The sequence below is a fragment of the Ixodes scapularis genome, unplaced genomic scaffold (assembly GCF_016920785.2).
Source record: "Ixodes scapularis isolate PalLabHiFi unplaced genomic scaffold, ASM1692078v2 PGA_scaffold1__304_contigs__length_218370807, whole genome shotgun sequence".
In the NCBI taxonomy this organism is placed as follows: Eukaryota; Metazoa; Arthropoda; class Arachnida; order Ixodida; family Ixodidae; genus Ixodes; species Ixodes scapularis.
In genome coordinates, this window is record NW_024609846.1 from 37073015 (window position 1) to 37091836 (window position 18822).

The 18822-nt window shown below is 45.9% G+C and overlaps 1 protein-coding gene across 1 annotated transcript in view; it reads left to right on the forward strand.

The window, feature by feature from the left end:
* The window catches only part of LOC8028726 (nitric oxide synthase-like protein), a 324794-nt gene extending 306709 nt beyond the window's left edge, over positions 1-18085 (forward strand). The window contains exons 19-26 of the mRNA XM_029985989.4: positions 1049-1245; positions 3280-3452; positions 4498-4708; positions 6469-6556; positions 8870-9000; positions 9593-9744; positions 11311-11502; positions 13557-18085. Of these exons, the coding sequence (XP_029841849.2) occupies positions 1049-1245; positions 3280-3452; positions 4498-4708; positions 6469-6556; positions 8870-9000; positions 9593-9744; positions 11311-11502; positions 13557-13661 (1249 nt within the window). The 3' untranslated portion in view covers positions 13662-18085. The remainder of the gene's footprint in view (positions 1-1048; positions 1246-3279; positions 3453-4497; positions 4709-6468; positions 6557-8869; positions 9001-9592; positions 9745-11310; positions 11503-13556) is intronic.
* Positions 18086-18822: the final 737 nt, after the last annotated feature.

Sequence of the window (18822 nt, forward strand, 5' to 3'; positions counted from 1 at the left end):
TGGGATTGGGACAAAGCTTTTGGTCACGTGTTTACAACAAATTACGTGTCGCCAAGCGTCACACTCTGACGCCTCTTCTGCAGCGATACTGTTCTCGCTTGTGGCGCGCGCGTTTTCTGAGCTAGTTTTGATTTCCCGCTGCCGTGATTGCCAAAGTTTGCCACGCAATAAGTCGAAGTATACTTTTTCTACTTCTTCTATATATACTTCTTCTGATATCTCTCAACTGCGCTAGTCTCAGTAAACGACGGGCTGCAAATCTTTAATTGAAACATGCTAAATAAATAAAACAAAAGGCTAAAAAGTTCATAAGTGACTTCTTGTTCATTAAAGGGGTACTCCGGCGTTTTTTGTTTTTTCATATCCAAAATTGGCTAAACACACCAACCAACAGCGCAAATGGCAATCCAAATATTGAACCAAATATTTTTTTTTTCGAAGTTATTGAATTTACAATTTTGGTCTCACCTTGTTTTAGAAAATGAAAGTCCACTGGCAACAATGAAAACTTGACGTCAGCGGAAGGCAGAGGTTAAATCTTTGGACTGTAGACTTTTTCCCCAACGCATGACAAGCAGCTTTATGTTGTCAAATGAATGCTTTGGAAGCTCGCTCCAGGACACGCGCAGCAGCACGGAACAAATTCTCGGCATAGTCCGTTCTCACACTACACGCTCGACCTGTAAGCCTGCCTTCCACGGACGTCAGGGCACTGAGAAGCGCATGTATATTTGAACGTTGGGTTTGGCATCATTTTCACTTGCCCATTTCACAATAACTATTGACAATTTCGCGTACTAGACAGCATACGAAACGGTTAAAGGCCGATGATTGCAAAAATGTTGGCTTTTGGGGTAGCTCAAAAAATCGCCAGAGTTTAAGTCTTTTATGAACACTTGACAATTGTGTTTTACGTCCGCCTCCGTAGACAACGTAATCCCGATGGAATAGCGTCTTTATTTCAAGTTCTTGTTTTTGAAAAAAATTTAACTCTTTAGTGAAACGCCCTGTATTTGGATGACACGTTCAAGGTTGGTTCCTCTTACAGGAAGACAATCATGGTGGTGCTGGAGTCCAGCAACGAGAGCGAGCTCAAGTACGCACCGGGGGATCACATTGGCATCTATGCCGTGAACCGAGACGACATCGTCAACGGCATTGTGGAGAGGATCGCGCCAGGCTCCGCGGACCCAGACACAGTTTACAGGGTCCAGTATAGGGAGATCGTCCAGAACCCCATCACGGGTGCGTCCATATGTCACTTGCGCTAGTTGCGTTGTCTCGCTTTTGTTAGAGATGATCCAAAAGAAACTAACTATAGTTTCAGCAATCAAAGAGTGACAGAATACTACGGCAATCAGTACTACTTTTATACCTAGTGTAATTTTGCAGTTATGCGTCTTTTTTTTTCAGACAAGGACAGCGCTCAATAGTGCAGGTTTTCCTTTATCTGATTAAAAGAGCGATTTATTGTTCAGCTCGAGCAGACGGCCCCTTGTTGGCGATTCAAGTCGTGTGCAGTATCCTGTCGCTTGAAGACTGCAGTGTTTCCTAAATGCTCTGCATTGGTGAAACATTCATTTCCCGCTTCGTGTAAGCTTTGCCTCATGTGTTTTCTGAAAATGAAATGTGAAAACTCCGTAATTAGGCTAAATCGTAACGCCACAATTAAATCGCTTAATAACAAGGCAAAATTAAAGCAAAAGTGAGGCTACTTTTCTCGTCTATTTTCCACAAAGAAAAACGCCAAGAAGGTTGGAAAAAAGAAGCGGTATCCTATACGTCGTAATCAAAATCTATTTGTTCTCCTTCGAATTGGTTCGTTGAATAGTCGGCGACAAAAACAACATAGAAAGGAACCTGGCGGTCTTCCCCTATTTAAATTTAATGGTTATTCGCGACTGTAATGTCTATCTCTGTAAATAGACGTTTTAACTTTTTTCGAATATGTTGCTCCATTTCCGAAATTTTCTGCCATACAAACATATACTTTTTAACCTCTTTGTTTATTCTTCTTAATATATCTGCGAAATCTGGTTATTGAATTGGGATGTATACATGTCGTAAGATATAGCCGTCAATGAAGCATTAATGATGACCGACTTCTGTTAGAACTACAGTCACTGACAGCCCAAGAAACGCGGTGTTGATCTGTTATGAACATGCTTCTTGATTTGTGATTCGTTCTTCGGCTTTTTGATTAACTGACGCAGCAATGCGATATGGCTGTGGTGAGATAATAAGATAATAAGAACTCTTAAGCTGTCAGTACTTCCACTGTTCAAAGTATGTTGCGTCTAGTTTCTATACAAAACTCTCCAGAGAGTCAATCGCCGCAATCTGCGAATAAAACCTCGGTGAATGACTTGATTGAAAAATACGTTTACACCTAGAAAACAAAAAAACAGTCAGCGCTGTGACATTGAGTGTGACGTTTCGTCTGCTTACCTCAGTGGTCAATGTCGCAGCACAGCGTATTTTTGTTTTTTGGTCTAAACGCAATTTCAGCCTCATCCTTTGCCGGGTTGCGTCCGTATAAATTGCGGCGATTGGTTTACGCAAGTATACGGTGCCTAAAACGGGTCTACAGCCGGTGTGTTTACCGATTCCCAGAATAGTGGTCCCTCGACTTCCTCCTGATGACGTCATGAAAGTTGTCACGCTGTCGCCGGTTGCGATCCTGGCGGTGTTACAGCAGTGGAGCTTGAACGTCGTAGACGCCTGTTCTGCTGCAGGTGGCTCTCCAGTGTGACAGTCCAGGGAAGCTTCGGCAGTCAGAAGTTGGGAGGCCGCGACGACAGCGACACTCCGCGTTCGCTCGTGCATTTCGTTACGACCAACCGCCAGGATTGCGACATCCGACAACAGGACACGCCAGCTTTTCTGACGTCATTTGTTCCCACTTCGGGATCACTTTCGACGCATTGGCGGGACAGAACGCTAAGCGCACCAGTCGCGGAGACGCTTTCCTTTAACCGTTTCGGAAGTGGTTTGTCGGAAAGAAGACGCATCGAATTTCCTATGCGGAGAGCGAGTCGTCTGCTTCTTGCTCAGGAGTGGCGATGACGTCAGAACTTCGAGCTCTGATTGGCTGATCAAAAAAAATAGTAGGTAGACCTCAATGTTAGATGCCTTGAGGTCTATACCCACTAATTTATTCAATCAGCCAATCAGAGCTTGGCGTCGTTCTGACGCCACCGCCACTCCTGCCCAAGGAGCAGACAACTTGCTCTACGTATAGCGCTGCTCTTACAAAAAAGAGCGCACTGTCCGATGCAGGCGAACAGAAGGAGACCTGGCAGGACAACACGCGGATGCCGCCCTGCTCGTTGAGGGTGGCGCTCAGTCGGTACATGGACATCACGACGCCGGCATCCCAAGAGCTGCTCAAGTACCTCGCCGCCATGGCCTCCGATCCTCGGCAGCAAGAGACGCTCCAGACACTGGCCACCGTACGGGCTGACGTCCTTCCCATCGTTAACTGTCGCGATCCTCGCTCTTCCACTGCCTTCTTATATATTGTACATTTAAAGTGTTTTTTTTTCAATAGCCTTGGTGGGAGCATGATGAAAAACAGAAGAAATTATAGTAGTATTAAAGGTGCCTTACAGGTGCGAAATGTATTCGACGTCGCAATGCGCCAATCGTGGACCAGTAGTGAGGGTTTACAGAAATACGGGAAGCACTTCACTAAAAAAATATTAAAAGCGTTAATACATGACGCACTAGGAGAGCTTTTTTTTCTCGTTTACTCTTAACTTTTAAGAGCAGCTGCTATTATCGCGTATTCACTTTTAATGCGCGTGTGCTTACTCTACCAGTAAGGTCAAAAGTACGAAGTGCACTAAGGGATTCTGAATTTCAACAAATGCATATGCTTACTGTTGCCTTAAAACAACTTGCGCAAATTAAAAAAAAAATCTCAGATGCACTTTAAAGCACCCATGCGATTGCATATCCACATCTATGATACGTGACCCGTCCGATATCCACTTGCATACCAAAAACACGCGGTGCGTGTGCGCGCAGACGAAGGTTTGGCGGGGGAAGCAACGCTTAAACTCCTCCTACAGATGCGCTCAAGAAAACAGTATCAATTGTAAACAGCACCGCGATTCCCGGCCACAGGCCTGTTTCTCTCTGCCAGAGGGCGCTGTAGCGTCCACGAAACGCGACCACAAAAGAGGTACCTTCGCTATAGACGCGGGACGCGACCATCTAGTACTGACATGAAGCGACGTCTTCGGGCGTAAACTAGCCTCCTTCCAAGTCTGCCCAAGGTTCATGCGCACTAATAGAGCGTTTGAAAGGACGCAACGCTACGCACAGCAAAAACGCGACCTAGAAATCCCTTATATTGCTCACCAGGGGCACTGTTCAAAACTTGAGAGCTCCAGGTCTATTGGGGAACAAAGGTGATCGCGCCGAACCGAATTGGAAGCTTCGTGACTTCTCCAAAACAAAATTAGCTCAGCCACTTGTTTTCTTTCGCGCCAGAACCTGGAAAAGTACGAGGACTGGAAGGCGCACAAATTCCCTCACCTGTTGGACCTTCTGGAGGAGTTCCCGTCAGTGCGCCCAACGGCGGAGCTGCTGCTGTGCATGCTACCGCTCATCCAGCCGCGCTTCTACTCCATCAGCTCGGCGCCGGAGGCCTACCCCGGACAGATCCACCTCACCGTGGCGGTGGTCACCTACACGACGGAAAGTGAGTGCCGTGACACTTTAACTTGACGCTTCCGCTCTTTGCGAAATTTTGGTCTATAGATCAATCACCTTCTGCGCACTACCGTTTTTGCCTACTGAAGTTTTTGAGTGCGTTTTAAGCATGCGGAGTAGCTCTCTACTGGAAAATACCGGGCACCATGCGTGTGACTATACAGCCGGCAGTTCCCGCCTTCGGTGATAATAGAGCGTGTTCCACATCGAAGTATTCGTCATAACCGTACCTCGGCAAACCTCACTCATGAGGGCCCTCACTCACCCTCACTCACCCTCACTCACCCTAATCTTCACAGGTGAGGTGAGAGTGAGTGAGTTTCTGAACCAGGAAAATTCATGAGTGTGAGGGTGAGTGAGGGCCGTGAGGGCTGTGAGGGCGGTGAGGGCCGTGAGGGCTGTGAGGGCGGTGAGGGCCGTGAGGGCTGTGAGGGCGGTGAGGGCTGTGAGGGCCGCGAGGGTCGTGAGGGCGGTGAGGGCCGTGAGGGCCATGAGGGCCATGAGGGCCATGAGGGCGGTGAGGGCGGTAAGGGGTATGAGGGCCATGAGTGCGTGAGGGCAGTGAGTGGCATGAGAGGCGTGAGGGCTGTGAGGGCCGTGAGGGCGGTGAGTGCATGAGGTGTGTGAGGGCCATGAGTGCGTGAGGGCGGTGAGTGCGTGAGGCCCCCTTCAGTTCGAGCATCTTTCTCAGCAATTTTGATGTTAATGGCGGGTTGTCCTTTAGCTTTCCCTAGATCGACACGAATTGCTGAGATCGGGTCCGGCTCGAAATAAGCAAGCGACTCGGAGCAAATCGAATACGTTTGAAGCGGCTGCATCCAATCAGGGACTCAAAATGTTCACGTGATACCTCGTGCCGGTGATGATGACACCGAAAGACTTGGTTCTGGTTTAAAATCGATCGTTTTTTGGAAATAAACTGTTTCAGAAAGGTGCATTAGTACTCTTAACGAGATTTAAATGCATAAAAACTCGTTTATAACGCGTAATTGTGTCTAAATAGTGCAAGAAAAATAAGATTTTATGATGACGATGGCAAATTGCAGCAATTGGTTGCTGCGTGTGATCGCGGGCGGCCCGTGTTGCTGGTGTTGCGACGCAAAGTTCCTGGGCGAAATTGCCCCATCTGAAGCTGGCCTGAGTGGCTTGAGGGCCATGAGTGCGTGAGGGGCGTGAGGGGTGTGAGGGCCGCAAGGGCGGTGAAGGGCGTGAGGGCGGTGAGTAGCGTGAGGGCAGTGAGTGGCGTGAGGGCGGTGAGTGGCGTGAGGGCCGTGAGGGCGGTGAGGGCCGTGAGGGCGGTGAGTGGCGTGAGGGCTATGAGTGCGTGAGGGCGGTGAGGGCAGTGAGGGCGGTGAGGGCGGTGAGTGGCGTGAGGGCCGTGAGGGCGGTGAGGGGCGTGAGGGCCTTGAGGGGCGTGAGGGCCGTGAGGGGCGTGAGGGCCGTGAGGGGCGTGAGGGCCGTGAGGGGCGTGAGGGCCGTGAGGGCGGTGAGTGCGTGAGGGCCGTGAGGTTCAGTGAGGGTGAGTGAAGAGTTGAAGGTGAGTGTGACTGTGAGGGTGAGGGTGAGTGAGGGGCTGAAGGTGAGTGTAGCTGTGAGGGTGAGGGTGAGTGAGGGGCTTAAGTTAGTATGGCTGTGAGGGCGAGGGTGAGTGAGGACGACCTAAAATGCCAACCTCTGGTCATAACCTTAGCGGAGCTGCAGTGTTACGTTGTTTAATTTGCTGATGGCTTGTCTGTTTGACAATTTCAGACGGAAGCGGAAAAAAGCACTACGGAGTCTGTTCTTCGTTTTTAGACACCCTCAACCCAGGAGAAGAAATGGCTTGTTTCGTGAGAATGTAAGTCCTTACCTACTGGGCCTTTGAATGGGGTTTTTAAGCCGCTTCATTAAGCGAGGATTTTGTGGCTAAAAATGCCGTCGCCGCTATTTATTGATATTGCAGAATTTATTTCCAGCACAATTGCAAACCAGAAATTGGCTCGTATGAAATTCAGGCGAAATTTCAGATTGTGTGCCAAAGACTTCCGGCGGCAACAAATCGCAGCGCAAATCGAGAGGGGCTATAGGTCGGTCAGGTTCTGTGCTGCGATTGTTTTACACTACTACTGACTTTCAAGATCTTTTGACGTTATGTGAAAGCTGTCCGCTTTCAATTACAGCAAGCCAGACAAGGAAAACAGTCACAACTCTTGTGTTTACGGGCACGACTGTTTAATTCACACTCTAAAAAAAAAAGGAGTCAACAAGTGCCGACTCGACTTTTTTTGGAGAGTCATCAGGAGCAGAGTCATTTAGAGCGGAAAAGCTGAAAGTGGATGGGGTTAAGCATAAATCGGTTTTGAGCTAGAAAAAAACAATGCACTAAGCTTAAAATGTTTTAATTCATCTAAGAAAACGTTTACCTTTAATGCTTTCACATGTAACCACCTGGAAACGTCACATTCGTTGAAGCATGTTTTTATTGTAGAAGATCCTGACGAGCTTTCATTTGTCCTACGTCGTTCAAAGTGACCCCTAAGGCCGTTGAACAGACTAATATAACAACGCCGAGAGTCCTGTAGGGAGCTTTGAAGTAATATACATTTTACCTGATCTTATGATTAAAAAATTTAGCAACATAAAACTCATATCAAAGAAGCCTAACGATCGTGATCCGGCTTAGTCGACGTGGAGGCGCAATATTTAGGTTACTTATTTTCCAGATCCAGGTGTCTCAAACTCATTTCAGTGCGGGGGCCAGATAGCCCATTCCCGAAAGGTCGAGGGCCAACCTAAGGGGGAGGGGAGAGTGGGGAGGATTTTGAGGAGGAACCCCATGCCCCATTCTTTTTTTTTTTTTAAACTCGCAGTGTAGTTACTGAGATCTTCAGCTTTGATTTGTTTATAGGACTAATTTGGGTCCTTGCCTAATGTGATAACAAGATTTAAAATGGCACCACTCCTACGAAAGCAGTCCCACTGCCGTTTTTTTTTTTTTTTTTTTTGTTCACCAATTTATCCGGAACTTATTCAAGCTCTAGATTTATTTTTTAAAAAAAGGAGAAAATCTCTTCATATGACAGCGCTTTGTTTCCTGGGGATTCTTGATAGTAGCAGTCTAAAAAAATACTTGTAGTTGAATGGCGATTTTTTCTGAAGGCGAAAATCCCAAGCTCTTAGCTTTATCTTTGACCATTCCTCTGCTGAGCGAGAGTTTGTGCAGCCAAAGTGTATCTTTGAGCAAAGTTCTCGCGCTTGCAGCCTAAAAGCGAAATTGTGGTACAGGTGACTAACGTGAGAAAACTTGGGGAAGCAAAATATAAAAAAAGACACAAGGCAAATGAAAACAGAAAGGCAACTGTGTAAATACGTTATAAGAGCAGAGCTATGTTTCGAGCGGAAATAAATCAGCAACCTGAGATCATTATAGCGTATTCCTTTTCTTGCGCTCAAGGCATGGGAACGAGGGCTCACAGCCCGTTGCCCCCGGGCCGCGTCCTAGCGATTCGCGGGCCGCATGCGGCCCACGGACCGCGTGTTTGAGACCCTTGAGATAAACGAATGCTTGGCAGCTTCAAAGATATAACGCTTGACGAGATCGAATATTATATTTTTTTAGGCTCGATATTTTTATGTGTGTAGTCTTCTACTGCAGTATATTCAGAGAGCAATATTTTTCGTTGGTCGTACCACAAGTTCAGAACTAGCTCCCATTTATCTTTTGACGAAAACAATGATTCTTATTGTGGGGAATTCACGTTGCATTCGTCCCAATCAAGACATTTCCTCTTGGCTGGACATAAATAGAAACTAGTTGTGAGCAGCCATTGCGCACAACCCCGAGCAATACAGATTGCCGTGAATAACCCCTATAGCCAGGTCTGTAATTCAAAAACGATCATCATAGATGCTGGACGTCTCAAAAATGCCCACCATGTTAGCCAAACAATTCGAGAAAAAAAAGGTTATGTTTTAGGAAGTTCAGGATACCATAAACATCTGCCGAATCAGTGAAAGGCTTTCTAAAGTCTACTTACTCATGCGGCGCAAAGAGGTCGAGGTCTCACTGTCCAACAGTCGTATGTCTGATTTTGCTCATGTGCGAGGACAGCTTGCGTTCTCCTGACTGAAATAGACCTTGCGCGTTAAGTCAAAGTCCGCTGTTTCGCAGAGCTCCGAACTTCCACCTCCCAGAGCGGAAGAATGTCCCCGTGGTACTCGTGGGACCTGGGACAGGAATCGCCCCGTACCGAAGCTTCTGGCAGCGGCGCTATTGTTCCATGCAGGGGGTCTACCAGGAAGGTGAGATCGCGGAGGCTTGCAAACTGACAACGTCCTTCGACAATAAGATCTTATACAAAAAATATGCTAATTGCGCCTTTTTATGAAACAGAACGCAGACTGAAAATATACTTCAACTATTCTGCAGTAGGCATTTAATATATAAAGTATGATTTAACTATGTATTTAGTCTATGTTTTGTTTTAGTGGCACTTATATAACTCTACACCAATATAAATTTTGGTTCTTTCGCTGATCCTGTCCGACCGCTACGGCCTAAGCACTAAAAAAGTATTTTTAGTATGACATTAGTAAACTCGAAATATACTGGGAGTACACCTTCCTGTGCCATGAAGATTGCACAATGTGTATACTAGCTCCTCATATACTGCAATACTGCCAAAATCAACACTACGAGAGAATCTCCCATATTATGTAAGATGTGGGTGAGATTCCCCCATAACCCATCGAATAAACTTTTATTATCCTCGATCCTCACTCAAGTTCTCATGTTTCTGTTTTTATTAAATTTTTACCAGCTTCAGTTCTCAACCTTCTGAAACCTGACTTTCTTAATTCGTCGTCTTACTTAATCTGTTCCTCTTTATCTTAGGTCAACCTTTCTATGAAGGTCCAATGACCCTTTACTTCGGTTGCCGAACTTCGGACTCCCAGCTGTACGCTGAGGAAGTTCAGACAATGAAGGACGTCGGTGCACTGGAGAACGTATTTCTCGCCTTTTCTAGAGTTCCCGGGAAGCAAAAGGTAAGGGTGCTCCAGAAGCCCGCTAAGAACCTCTGATAGCATGAGAAATTTTATGTGACTTGCGATTTGATTGAGACGTTTTAGAAATCTTCATATGTTTGATTTTCATCGTCGAAGCATGCAAGGTACATGACGCGGTTGTTCATAATTGACGCGACTATGCTCATCGGCCAAGGTTATCGAACGCACTTTCAGAAGGACGACTGGGGGCCTCTGTTTGCACTCTTTTTAGGTTATGCATACCTAAACTTTCTAACCATGTATTTTTAAGGCGAAAGCATTAATTAGCTGTCCGATTGAACGAGCCGACGACATCAGTTTGAAGCGCACCAAACGGCATCTTAAATCCTTTCTCCAAGGGAAGCCAGCTCCCAGCCATGAAACTACGCGAAAAGCTTAGACAACGGCACCTAGTTTCCCCGATCTCGAAGGAGCGGAGTAAGGCTGATGGATTTCGCCTTCGGTCCAATTGGCTGGCGCGCGTCGACGAGGCTCCCAGTGGCCACTGCGCGCTTCAGTTTCAACGACCGCCGCCCCATGGCGCTGTGTGTCCACGCCGCGAACGCGCCTGTATCACGAAGCGTCCAAGGTCAGAGCTGCGAGGAGAGCTGGGAGTGCGCGCGCACGGCCGACGCAAATACGCCGCAAACGAAACACGGTAGCGGAAGAACGGCCACGCATACTTTCGTATTCACAACTCATAAGAAGTGCTTAGGTGCTCGTATGGCCCCTAACCGTCTGGTGCCTCGTCTCCCACGTGTCAAGACACTACTCCGTTCACCACTAAGCTTACGGTGTAATAGAGGCTACGTGCTCGCTGGACCGGTCGATAGTGTGTCTTGCACCAGGTGATCAGGCTCTCTGTGCATACTCCCCACAGAAGAGCGGGGTCGCGTTTCAAAATGCCAGCAGAATTTTGCTTGGTTCGGCGAGCACATAGCTTTCACCACCATTTCATCTTAGCGCTAAACAAAATATCCCAGACTAAAATGTTCATTTTAGAGCGCAGCTTTTAGGCGCCCGTTTCCGGCTTGAGCGGTGTCGGCGTCGCCGTTGCCGTTGCCGTTGGCGTAACCGCACGTTGCATTATAGGACGTTGCCCATAATGACGCCACGTGTGACGTCACGAGGGTCACTAGGGTCACGAGTGACGTCACGAAGGTCGCTCATGAAGGTCACGACAAAGGCACGACCTTCACAATGAAAATCACGTGAAGGTCACGACCTTCACGTCAGTCAAAAGGGAGGAGGGAGGAAAGGGGGAGGAGGGGAGAGGGGGAAAAGAAGGAGGGGCATACCCTCCTCTACGTATCCTCCCCTCCTCCTCAGAGCTGCGCTCTAATTTGGCATTACAGGGAATCGTAAACGTCTTTAATTTTTTGTTACTTTTATGCTAACACCAGGAGAGTGCCTTGCTGCGTTGATAAAATACTCGTGAACGTGTTTGCAGCATGAGAATACAGAGCACACGAATACTTGTGTACAATATAATTTAAAATTGAACGGCTCGGGTGAAGAGTCACTCATGAGCCAGAAGTAATGACGTTGTCTGCGTACACGTTTCAGCACTACGTGCAAGACCGGCTGCACGAGAAGGCTCCGGAGCTGTACCGGCAGCTGGTCAAGGAGTGCGGCCACCTTTATGTCTGTGGCGACGTCATCATGGCCGACGGTGTCAACAAGGCCGTCAGGGAAATCCTGCGAGACCAAGGAAAAATTACCGAAGAGAAGGCCGAAGCCCTCATGGACAAACTGCGGGTTTGTAGATATTTGAACGTTTTCAACTAATTTATAATATTCATGTAGCCTGCGAGGAGTGGGAGGAGACAAAAGAAAGCATGCTAAATACTGCTACAATGAAGACGTAATTATATTTATTAGGAGGTTTGCTTTATGCTGTTTGTTCTTTTCCTTTCATCACAGCTTTGCTTTGACTTCAAGGTATCGTATAGATAGTGCAGTTCCACTTCACTGCTACGTGTCGATGCTCAAGCTTCGCTGTGAATCGTACAGGGTATTGCCGCGCTCCTGGTGATGGGCTGTTTGCTTGCTTATATCTTTTCTGACTCTAGAAATTTTCAGGTGTGTTGATTATTGCATAAGACCTTTCCTCGTTATCGGCTATCCAGTTGAGCAAGCAGTATTCTGATAGCCGGTGCTGATTTTCTTACCACTGCACATGATGTTAGTATACTATTACGGATTGCGCCTTTCCTGCATGTTATACTTGTTAGGGCATGGAGGCATTGAATATAAATTGCACTGAAAATAGTGGAACATACATATCTGTGAGTGATTAGGCCCGACATATGTTGATTGACATTATGAAATCGATTCTATGTGTTTTGTTTCCGCAGGAAATGTAGGCATCAGGTCACTGATGTAGAAATACTGGTATAAATTTAACTACCTTTTCAACACCGTGGAAGGGGCAGTGCACAATACATTCATCGCGTTCTTTAACAATGTGCATCAGTTTGTGACTGAATAGGCGTTATTTATTTATCGCCGTGCTACCGTAGACAAAGTCGGAGCCACTTAGAGGGGTACTCCGGCGATTTTTTGAGCTACCTCAACTAACTATATTTTCTGACTCCCCGGCCTTTACCCTTTCCGGTATGCTATTTAGTATCGCGAAATTCATAATAGTTACTGCGAAATCGGCAAATGAAAATTATCCAAAAACCAACATTCAAATATACCCGCCCTTTTCAGTGCCGTGACGTCAGTGGAAGGCAAGCTGGACAGTCGGGCGAGCAGTCTGAAAAATAGAATATGCCAATCATTTGTTCGGTGCTGGAGTGCGGGGACAGGAGCGAGCTTCCAACGCGTTCATTTGACACCATGAAACTGCTTGGAATCAGTTGGGAACAAGTTCTACAGTCCAAAGAGTGAACCCCTGCACTTCCACTGACGTCACTTTTTCGTTGTTGCCAGTAGAGACTTTCAATTTGAAAAACACAGTGAGGACCAAAATTGTAAATTCAATAACTTCGTGAAAAAAACATTATTTTGACCTAATATTTGGGATACTATTTTGGCGATGCTGTCTGGCAAGTTCAGCAAAATTTCAAGCCAATCGGGGACCATGAAGAAATCGCCGGGGTACCCCTTTAAAGAAGGAAACATCAAAGCCAGGTTGTCTGGTCTGCTCCACCACCCGCAAGCAATTATCACCTGGACTGCCATAGTGATGGCTTTGGAGTGACGGAAAGCAAATCAAGAATGTAAATATGGAAGATACAAATCTACCTGAGGCAACCGACCCGGTTTTCATGAGAAACGTGACTGTTGCAGAGGAGCTAAACTTTCACCTCTGATTGTCGCTGACCAAACTATTCCTTCCTATAGAACATTCCACTAATATCCTTCTGAACTCTACCACCTTTGTCTACTGGGTCTTGGAACGCGTTCTGAACATCCGCAACAAGGCCTTTTCGCCTGGATGATAAGCGCTGGGAATGTGCACCATATAAGGCTCCGAGAAAATGCTGCAGGCTTGACTATCCGTGATATCTGCTCGGAAGCGTTCGGTGCTCACATTTTCTCATGAACTGCTATATGTTATATCGGTCACAGGTTCAGAACCTAGTAGATGCTCAGCCTCAAGCGCAAACTTTCTGTCTTTGATAATACTTTATCGCACGCGCAGCCAAAGCCCCACAGAAGTTAACGAGCGCGTGCTGAAGGTGAAGCATGCACTGGGTTGTGACCTGCCACCGACAATAGCCGCCTGGTGTCCACGCTTGAATATCAAGCGGGGATACCAGACCGGCGGGAGTTTTCCTAACCGGTGGGATTCCTCCGCTCAGGAAGAGAACCGGATCCATGAGGACATCTTCGGGGTCACCCTGCGCACGGAGGAAGCAACGAGGAAAAGTCGGGAGGATGCCAAGCGGCGCAGCACCAGCAAGTGACACCGCCTGGCCAAGCTCCCCGACTCCTTTTGCTCGCTCACTTTCTCCAGGCTGTTGGGACTCCTGCAGCCGCCGTCCGCAGCCGCACACGCCGACTGACTCCGGCGGTAGACGGCTCGTGCTCTCGGGAGTGTCCCATCGGCTGTCGGGGAGTAGCCAGCGCACCTCACCTTGTCGACAAGGTCCCGCCAGTCCGTCACCGTCTTTCCAAGCCGGACGTGCACCTGTCGGAGGGCCCTCGTACGCCGAATGTGGCCGGCACCCTTTCAACGCAGTCTGGATTCCCAAAACTTCAGTTTGCAAAGTGTAAACATTAGAAGCTTGTTTCGCTTTTGTGTACCACCGTCTGACTATCCAGACAGTCGGTGGCAATGGAAGTTAATTTTGATACACGGGTATCATATTATAATGTTAATTGCATCTGAATTTGGTAAATTTAGTAGCCGAGGAAGCACTTGGCGTTGGATGGTTATTAATACTTGCTTGCTAAAGCTGGCCGGTAATCCGGGAACGAGGCAGGTATAAACCATTCACCAATAGCTGGCTGTCATTCGTGGATAACCGAAATCCCCCATTCTACACCGAGTGTCGAAACCCTGCATCATAAGAACTTTTTTTTTCAGATTTGTTTGTTCAGGGTGTTGTTATCGCATTGTTGCTATTCATTAGATAGAAAGGAAAGTATATTCTCACGACATATTCGTTTGAAAGCGCAGCTAAAGAACGGATGCACGTTCTGCTTGGAAAGAAGATGGCGGAGCAATGAGGCCAAATTACTTTGCCACTAACCGGCAAAGAATAGCGCCCAGTGGCTAACTATCCAATCAAACAAATATATCACAGCATCCAAATAAATTATACGGCTTGGGTCACAGGAGAACATGGGATCCATCAAAAAGGGTTGGAGACAAAGCCAGACTTTATGGTGTCATACCATTCCTGACGTGCCGGAGTCTTCGTTCATTTCTAATCGAACACGTATTCACCGAGGGTTCAGGAATGAAGTACTTATATCCCAGAATGAGTTCAGTCTATTTAAAGTGTTGATAAGTATTGTCCGGCGACGCTATTCAATGATTCTTAATGCGTTAGAAAGTGTTTAGATGTTTTCAGGCAGCAATAGTCCAGTTGCTGTAGACAAGGCGCCACTGGAGATGCACATACTGTACATGTATATCTCGCAGGTCTCTAATGCCCCGCGAGTCAGGGGCCTGAAATTATTTCTGAATTTACACTTCTGTTAGCGCGCACGCACTTCGAGCACTTGAAACGTGACACGCGACTTTTTAGTAAGATTATCTGCTTTGTCTTCCTTTTTTTTTCTTCTTCTGAATGCTATATCTAACAGGGTTTGAGCGATGCTGTTAAAGGGGTAGAGTACACTCCACTCCAAAGCGAGATTGTCATGCAGCACTGGTGAAAGCGAGTGAATGAATGTTTTTTTTTGTCTGTACTACGGCGAGTCGACTGAAATCGCGGATATAAAGACCGAATGACACGATGCCACGATGGACCATGTGTTACTGCTGACGGCAAGCAGGGCAGGTAGCAAATGACTGCTGCTCTTTGTTCCAGACGCATGCATAAGCGAATATACTATTATGGCGTCCTCCCAATCATTAGATCAGTCGTCTAATGCGCCAAAGTTATCGACATATACTAGCCGACCCATTTTTTCACCCGGATATTCCCTGCCCTCGTCGTGAATTCTGTCTAGCCAAACGCTTGAAAGATTCCAGTGTGGTTTTAATTACGCAACGTGTTACCATAGAAGAGGCTCATTTGTGCAGTGCGTAGCTATCGGCCTCAAGTGTGTGTGTGTGCGTGCTAGGAGACGACTTTCTATTTTCTGCTACTCAAGCCTCGAACTTCGATGTCCTGACATCACTCCCATTGACCACAAACCCCGACAGTTTGGCAGAACGGAGACCCTAGCTCGAAACGCTTGCATATACTGTGAACTTGCGTTCGAGCGTTCGGTGGATATGTGCGCATGTAACCGGTGCCATTTTTAGTTGAGTGTTCACAAGGTTCTGTCTTTTCTTCTTTTATTTAAAATTTTATGGATGCAACATTTTACCATCTTTTCACAAGGTGGACGATCATTGAAAGCGAGTTTGACGAACGCGCGGTCCGCTATCCACACGCAATGACTGACAACCATTTGCAAATACTTTTTTTGTTTTATTTGTATCACAAAAGTTCGAGTGGCTTATGAATCGCGATATGTACCATGTACTTGCTACATCGATTGCACTAACGTTGTTGTACTGTCTGACTGCCTGAACGACGAGCGACTGCTGGGGCTGACTGATCCCTGGCGCCAGCATCTTTGGTGCGGCATTTCACAGAGCATTTATTTGTACAAAGGGAATGCGTGTTGTTCGATGTGCTGGAAATGTAGCTAGTTTGTTAATTGTTAAATTTTTTTTGTTTTTTTTTTTGCTTGAGTTTTATTGCTATTGAGAGTTGTATAGTGGGGGCTCTCTTCCCGCCATTAGATATTTGCTAATATAAGGCGTCCGGGTTTCAGACGTTCTGGCCCTAAATGACGCCCCTCTACTTTTGAATGTTTGTCAATTTTGTTGTAGCAATATTGAATACGGTGTTACTTTTGTTACTGTTGATCGACTGCTTGAATCAATGGGCATTCCTTTCAAGTTGCGTGTGAATGGCATCACATTTTAGCCCGATCTCAAATCATTTAAAAACAGAACCAATTATATGACCTATAGTATATAAGTATAATGCGTTCCTCAAGCTGGTGGTTTGCGATTCCCTGGCTCAATTCTTTGAAATGTAATAGGAATCACAACCGTGTGAATTTTGTCAGAAATTCTTGATTGCGACGAGTAAGTGTGGCGCTTTCTGACTTAGCTATGGTATTTTGCAATCTGCGTCCGCCACCACCTCTTTAAAAACAATCCTGAGATATCAGTCTTACTCCGAGTCGAGTCCGAGGTCATCATTCCTTCACATTTTGCTGCGCCATTTCTCGAAATGTTTGGGCCCACTGTATACGAGGCCTTTTTCTATTTACGTTAATTTGTGTGTCGCTTGACGCAAAAAAAAAAAAAAAAGTCTTTTTCACGTCGCGTTGATCCTACTGTTGAACAATGTATATCTTGAACTATATGCTTCTAACGTTGTTCCCGTTGACACTAATGTCTACTTCGGATGGTTCTTCCTCTTAAACAATATAACGCTGACGACATGGGCGATGTAAAAAGTCGTTTATGAATGAGATTTGAGGATGTGGCAGTGATTTTTTTTTGTCGTTTTTGTGCACACGTCTTGGTATTTTGTGCGGTGAAGGGAATGGAGTCTATCATTTAATTATCAGATGTGGGAATTCTTGACGCAATTTGGGGCGGGAAGCGCCCCACGACTGTTGCGCAATAGTTTACGTCTCTGGTAAAACAGTTCAATACGTATAGGCAATTTATGGTTGCTAGGAATCCCTTTCTCCAGAAGCACTTCGTAGAAAAGGAAGGTACAAGGCGGCTTTTCATCAGGAGAGCCCCATCTAGTCGAAATTAATAGCTGCTTTAAAATTCATGACGCCGCCCCCCCCCCCCCCCCCCCCCCCCCCTTTCAAAGAAAAAAAAGTTTTTTTTAGTTTGCAGCATTATCTGTACAAGATCCCTGAACAACCACGGGCGCTCCGCCAATAATTTCGTGCACGATTAGATTTGGAGAAGCCTGAACACATAGGTATCGTAAAATAGGACCTCACACACGAGAGAGTCTGACGCTTGACACATTCATCGTATAGACACTGTTTCTACCTCGCAGCGACAAACGTGCAGGCGACCAAACAATATTCCTACCAAGAGGTTCTCTACCATTTGTGTCCAAGTGAAATTTTAAAAAAAGAGAAGAGATGGTTATACTTGTAAGGAACGCAGATCTAATCCGAAGGATCGGTTGAACGAAGCTGAGATCTGAAATCCTACCAGAAGAGGTCTCCGATTATTTTTTTTATATAGCTTTCAAACACTGTTCTTTGCGTTACAGAAACAAAAAGTAACGAAATACTTTATTCATTACTTACAAATAAAAGGAACGCGTTGCCGACCTACATTACCTCGGAATAAAAAGAACACGATACCATTACCGTTAAGAAGTAACGCATTACTTTTGCGTCACTTTTTATGCATGGATTCACACGTTTCATTGTTTTGGCTTTACAAGTATGCATAACCGCCACATTTGAAGAAACATTATATCCATCCATAAACTGAACTTTATATTTTTTATTGGCGCACTAAAACCTCCGCTGCTGCTGCGCAAAAAAAAAAATACACACACACACAATTTTTTCTTCTTCTTATCTTGTTTACTGTTCCACCTAAATACTCAGGAAAAAAAACACAAAGAAAAACTTAAAAACCCCTAAATTTTATATGGCTTGGCGCCTAGAAACACAAAACGATTGGTGTATATTCTTTTTTTAAACGTTTCGAAAATATGTAACGAGTAACGTATGTACGTTACACGTTACCGTTTTGAAAAAGTAACGAGTACGTTACTACGTTACCGGAAAAGAAGTAACGCAGTTACCAGTCACGCCGTTACTTGTGACGCGTTACCTCCAACACTGCTTTCAAGGCATGCACTGCGCGGGCTCAGAACACACGAATATTTGTTGTCCAGGAACATATACATTTCTTCAGTTTGAAAAAAAAAAAATATTCTGGTTTCTTTGAACTGTTCTTGTTGGAGATATACCCTGTTCCTTCGGAAAAGAAAAGATGCTCTATGCACCACTTGCTTGGCTCTAATCTATAAAATGGCACGTGCTGAGGGGCTGCATGAAGTAAGCTCTGAAGATCGGAGCGCGTTTGCATTAGGCACTGACCACTTCATAGCTGCGAATATCAGACTACGTACTATTCCGGGACAGATATTGTTTCACAAAGTACACTTACGAATGTCGGACAGCATTTAAGAGCTCCGCTAGAAATGCCAACGAAATGAGAGAAAGGGTCAAATAGTCATATCCCATTAGAAATCATTAATAGTATCAATATCGGGCGTAAGTCCGCGAAACATTCTAAGCTTAATGAGCAATTTAGTTCTCAAAACGAATCGATACGAGTGAAACCCCAACAAAATGCTTAATAAACTCGCAGTAATTGCAAAGTGTGTGGAAGCTATC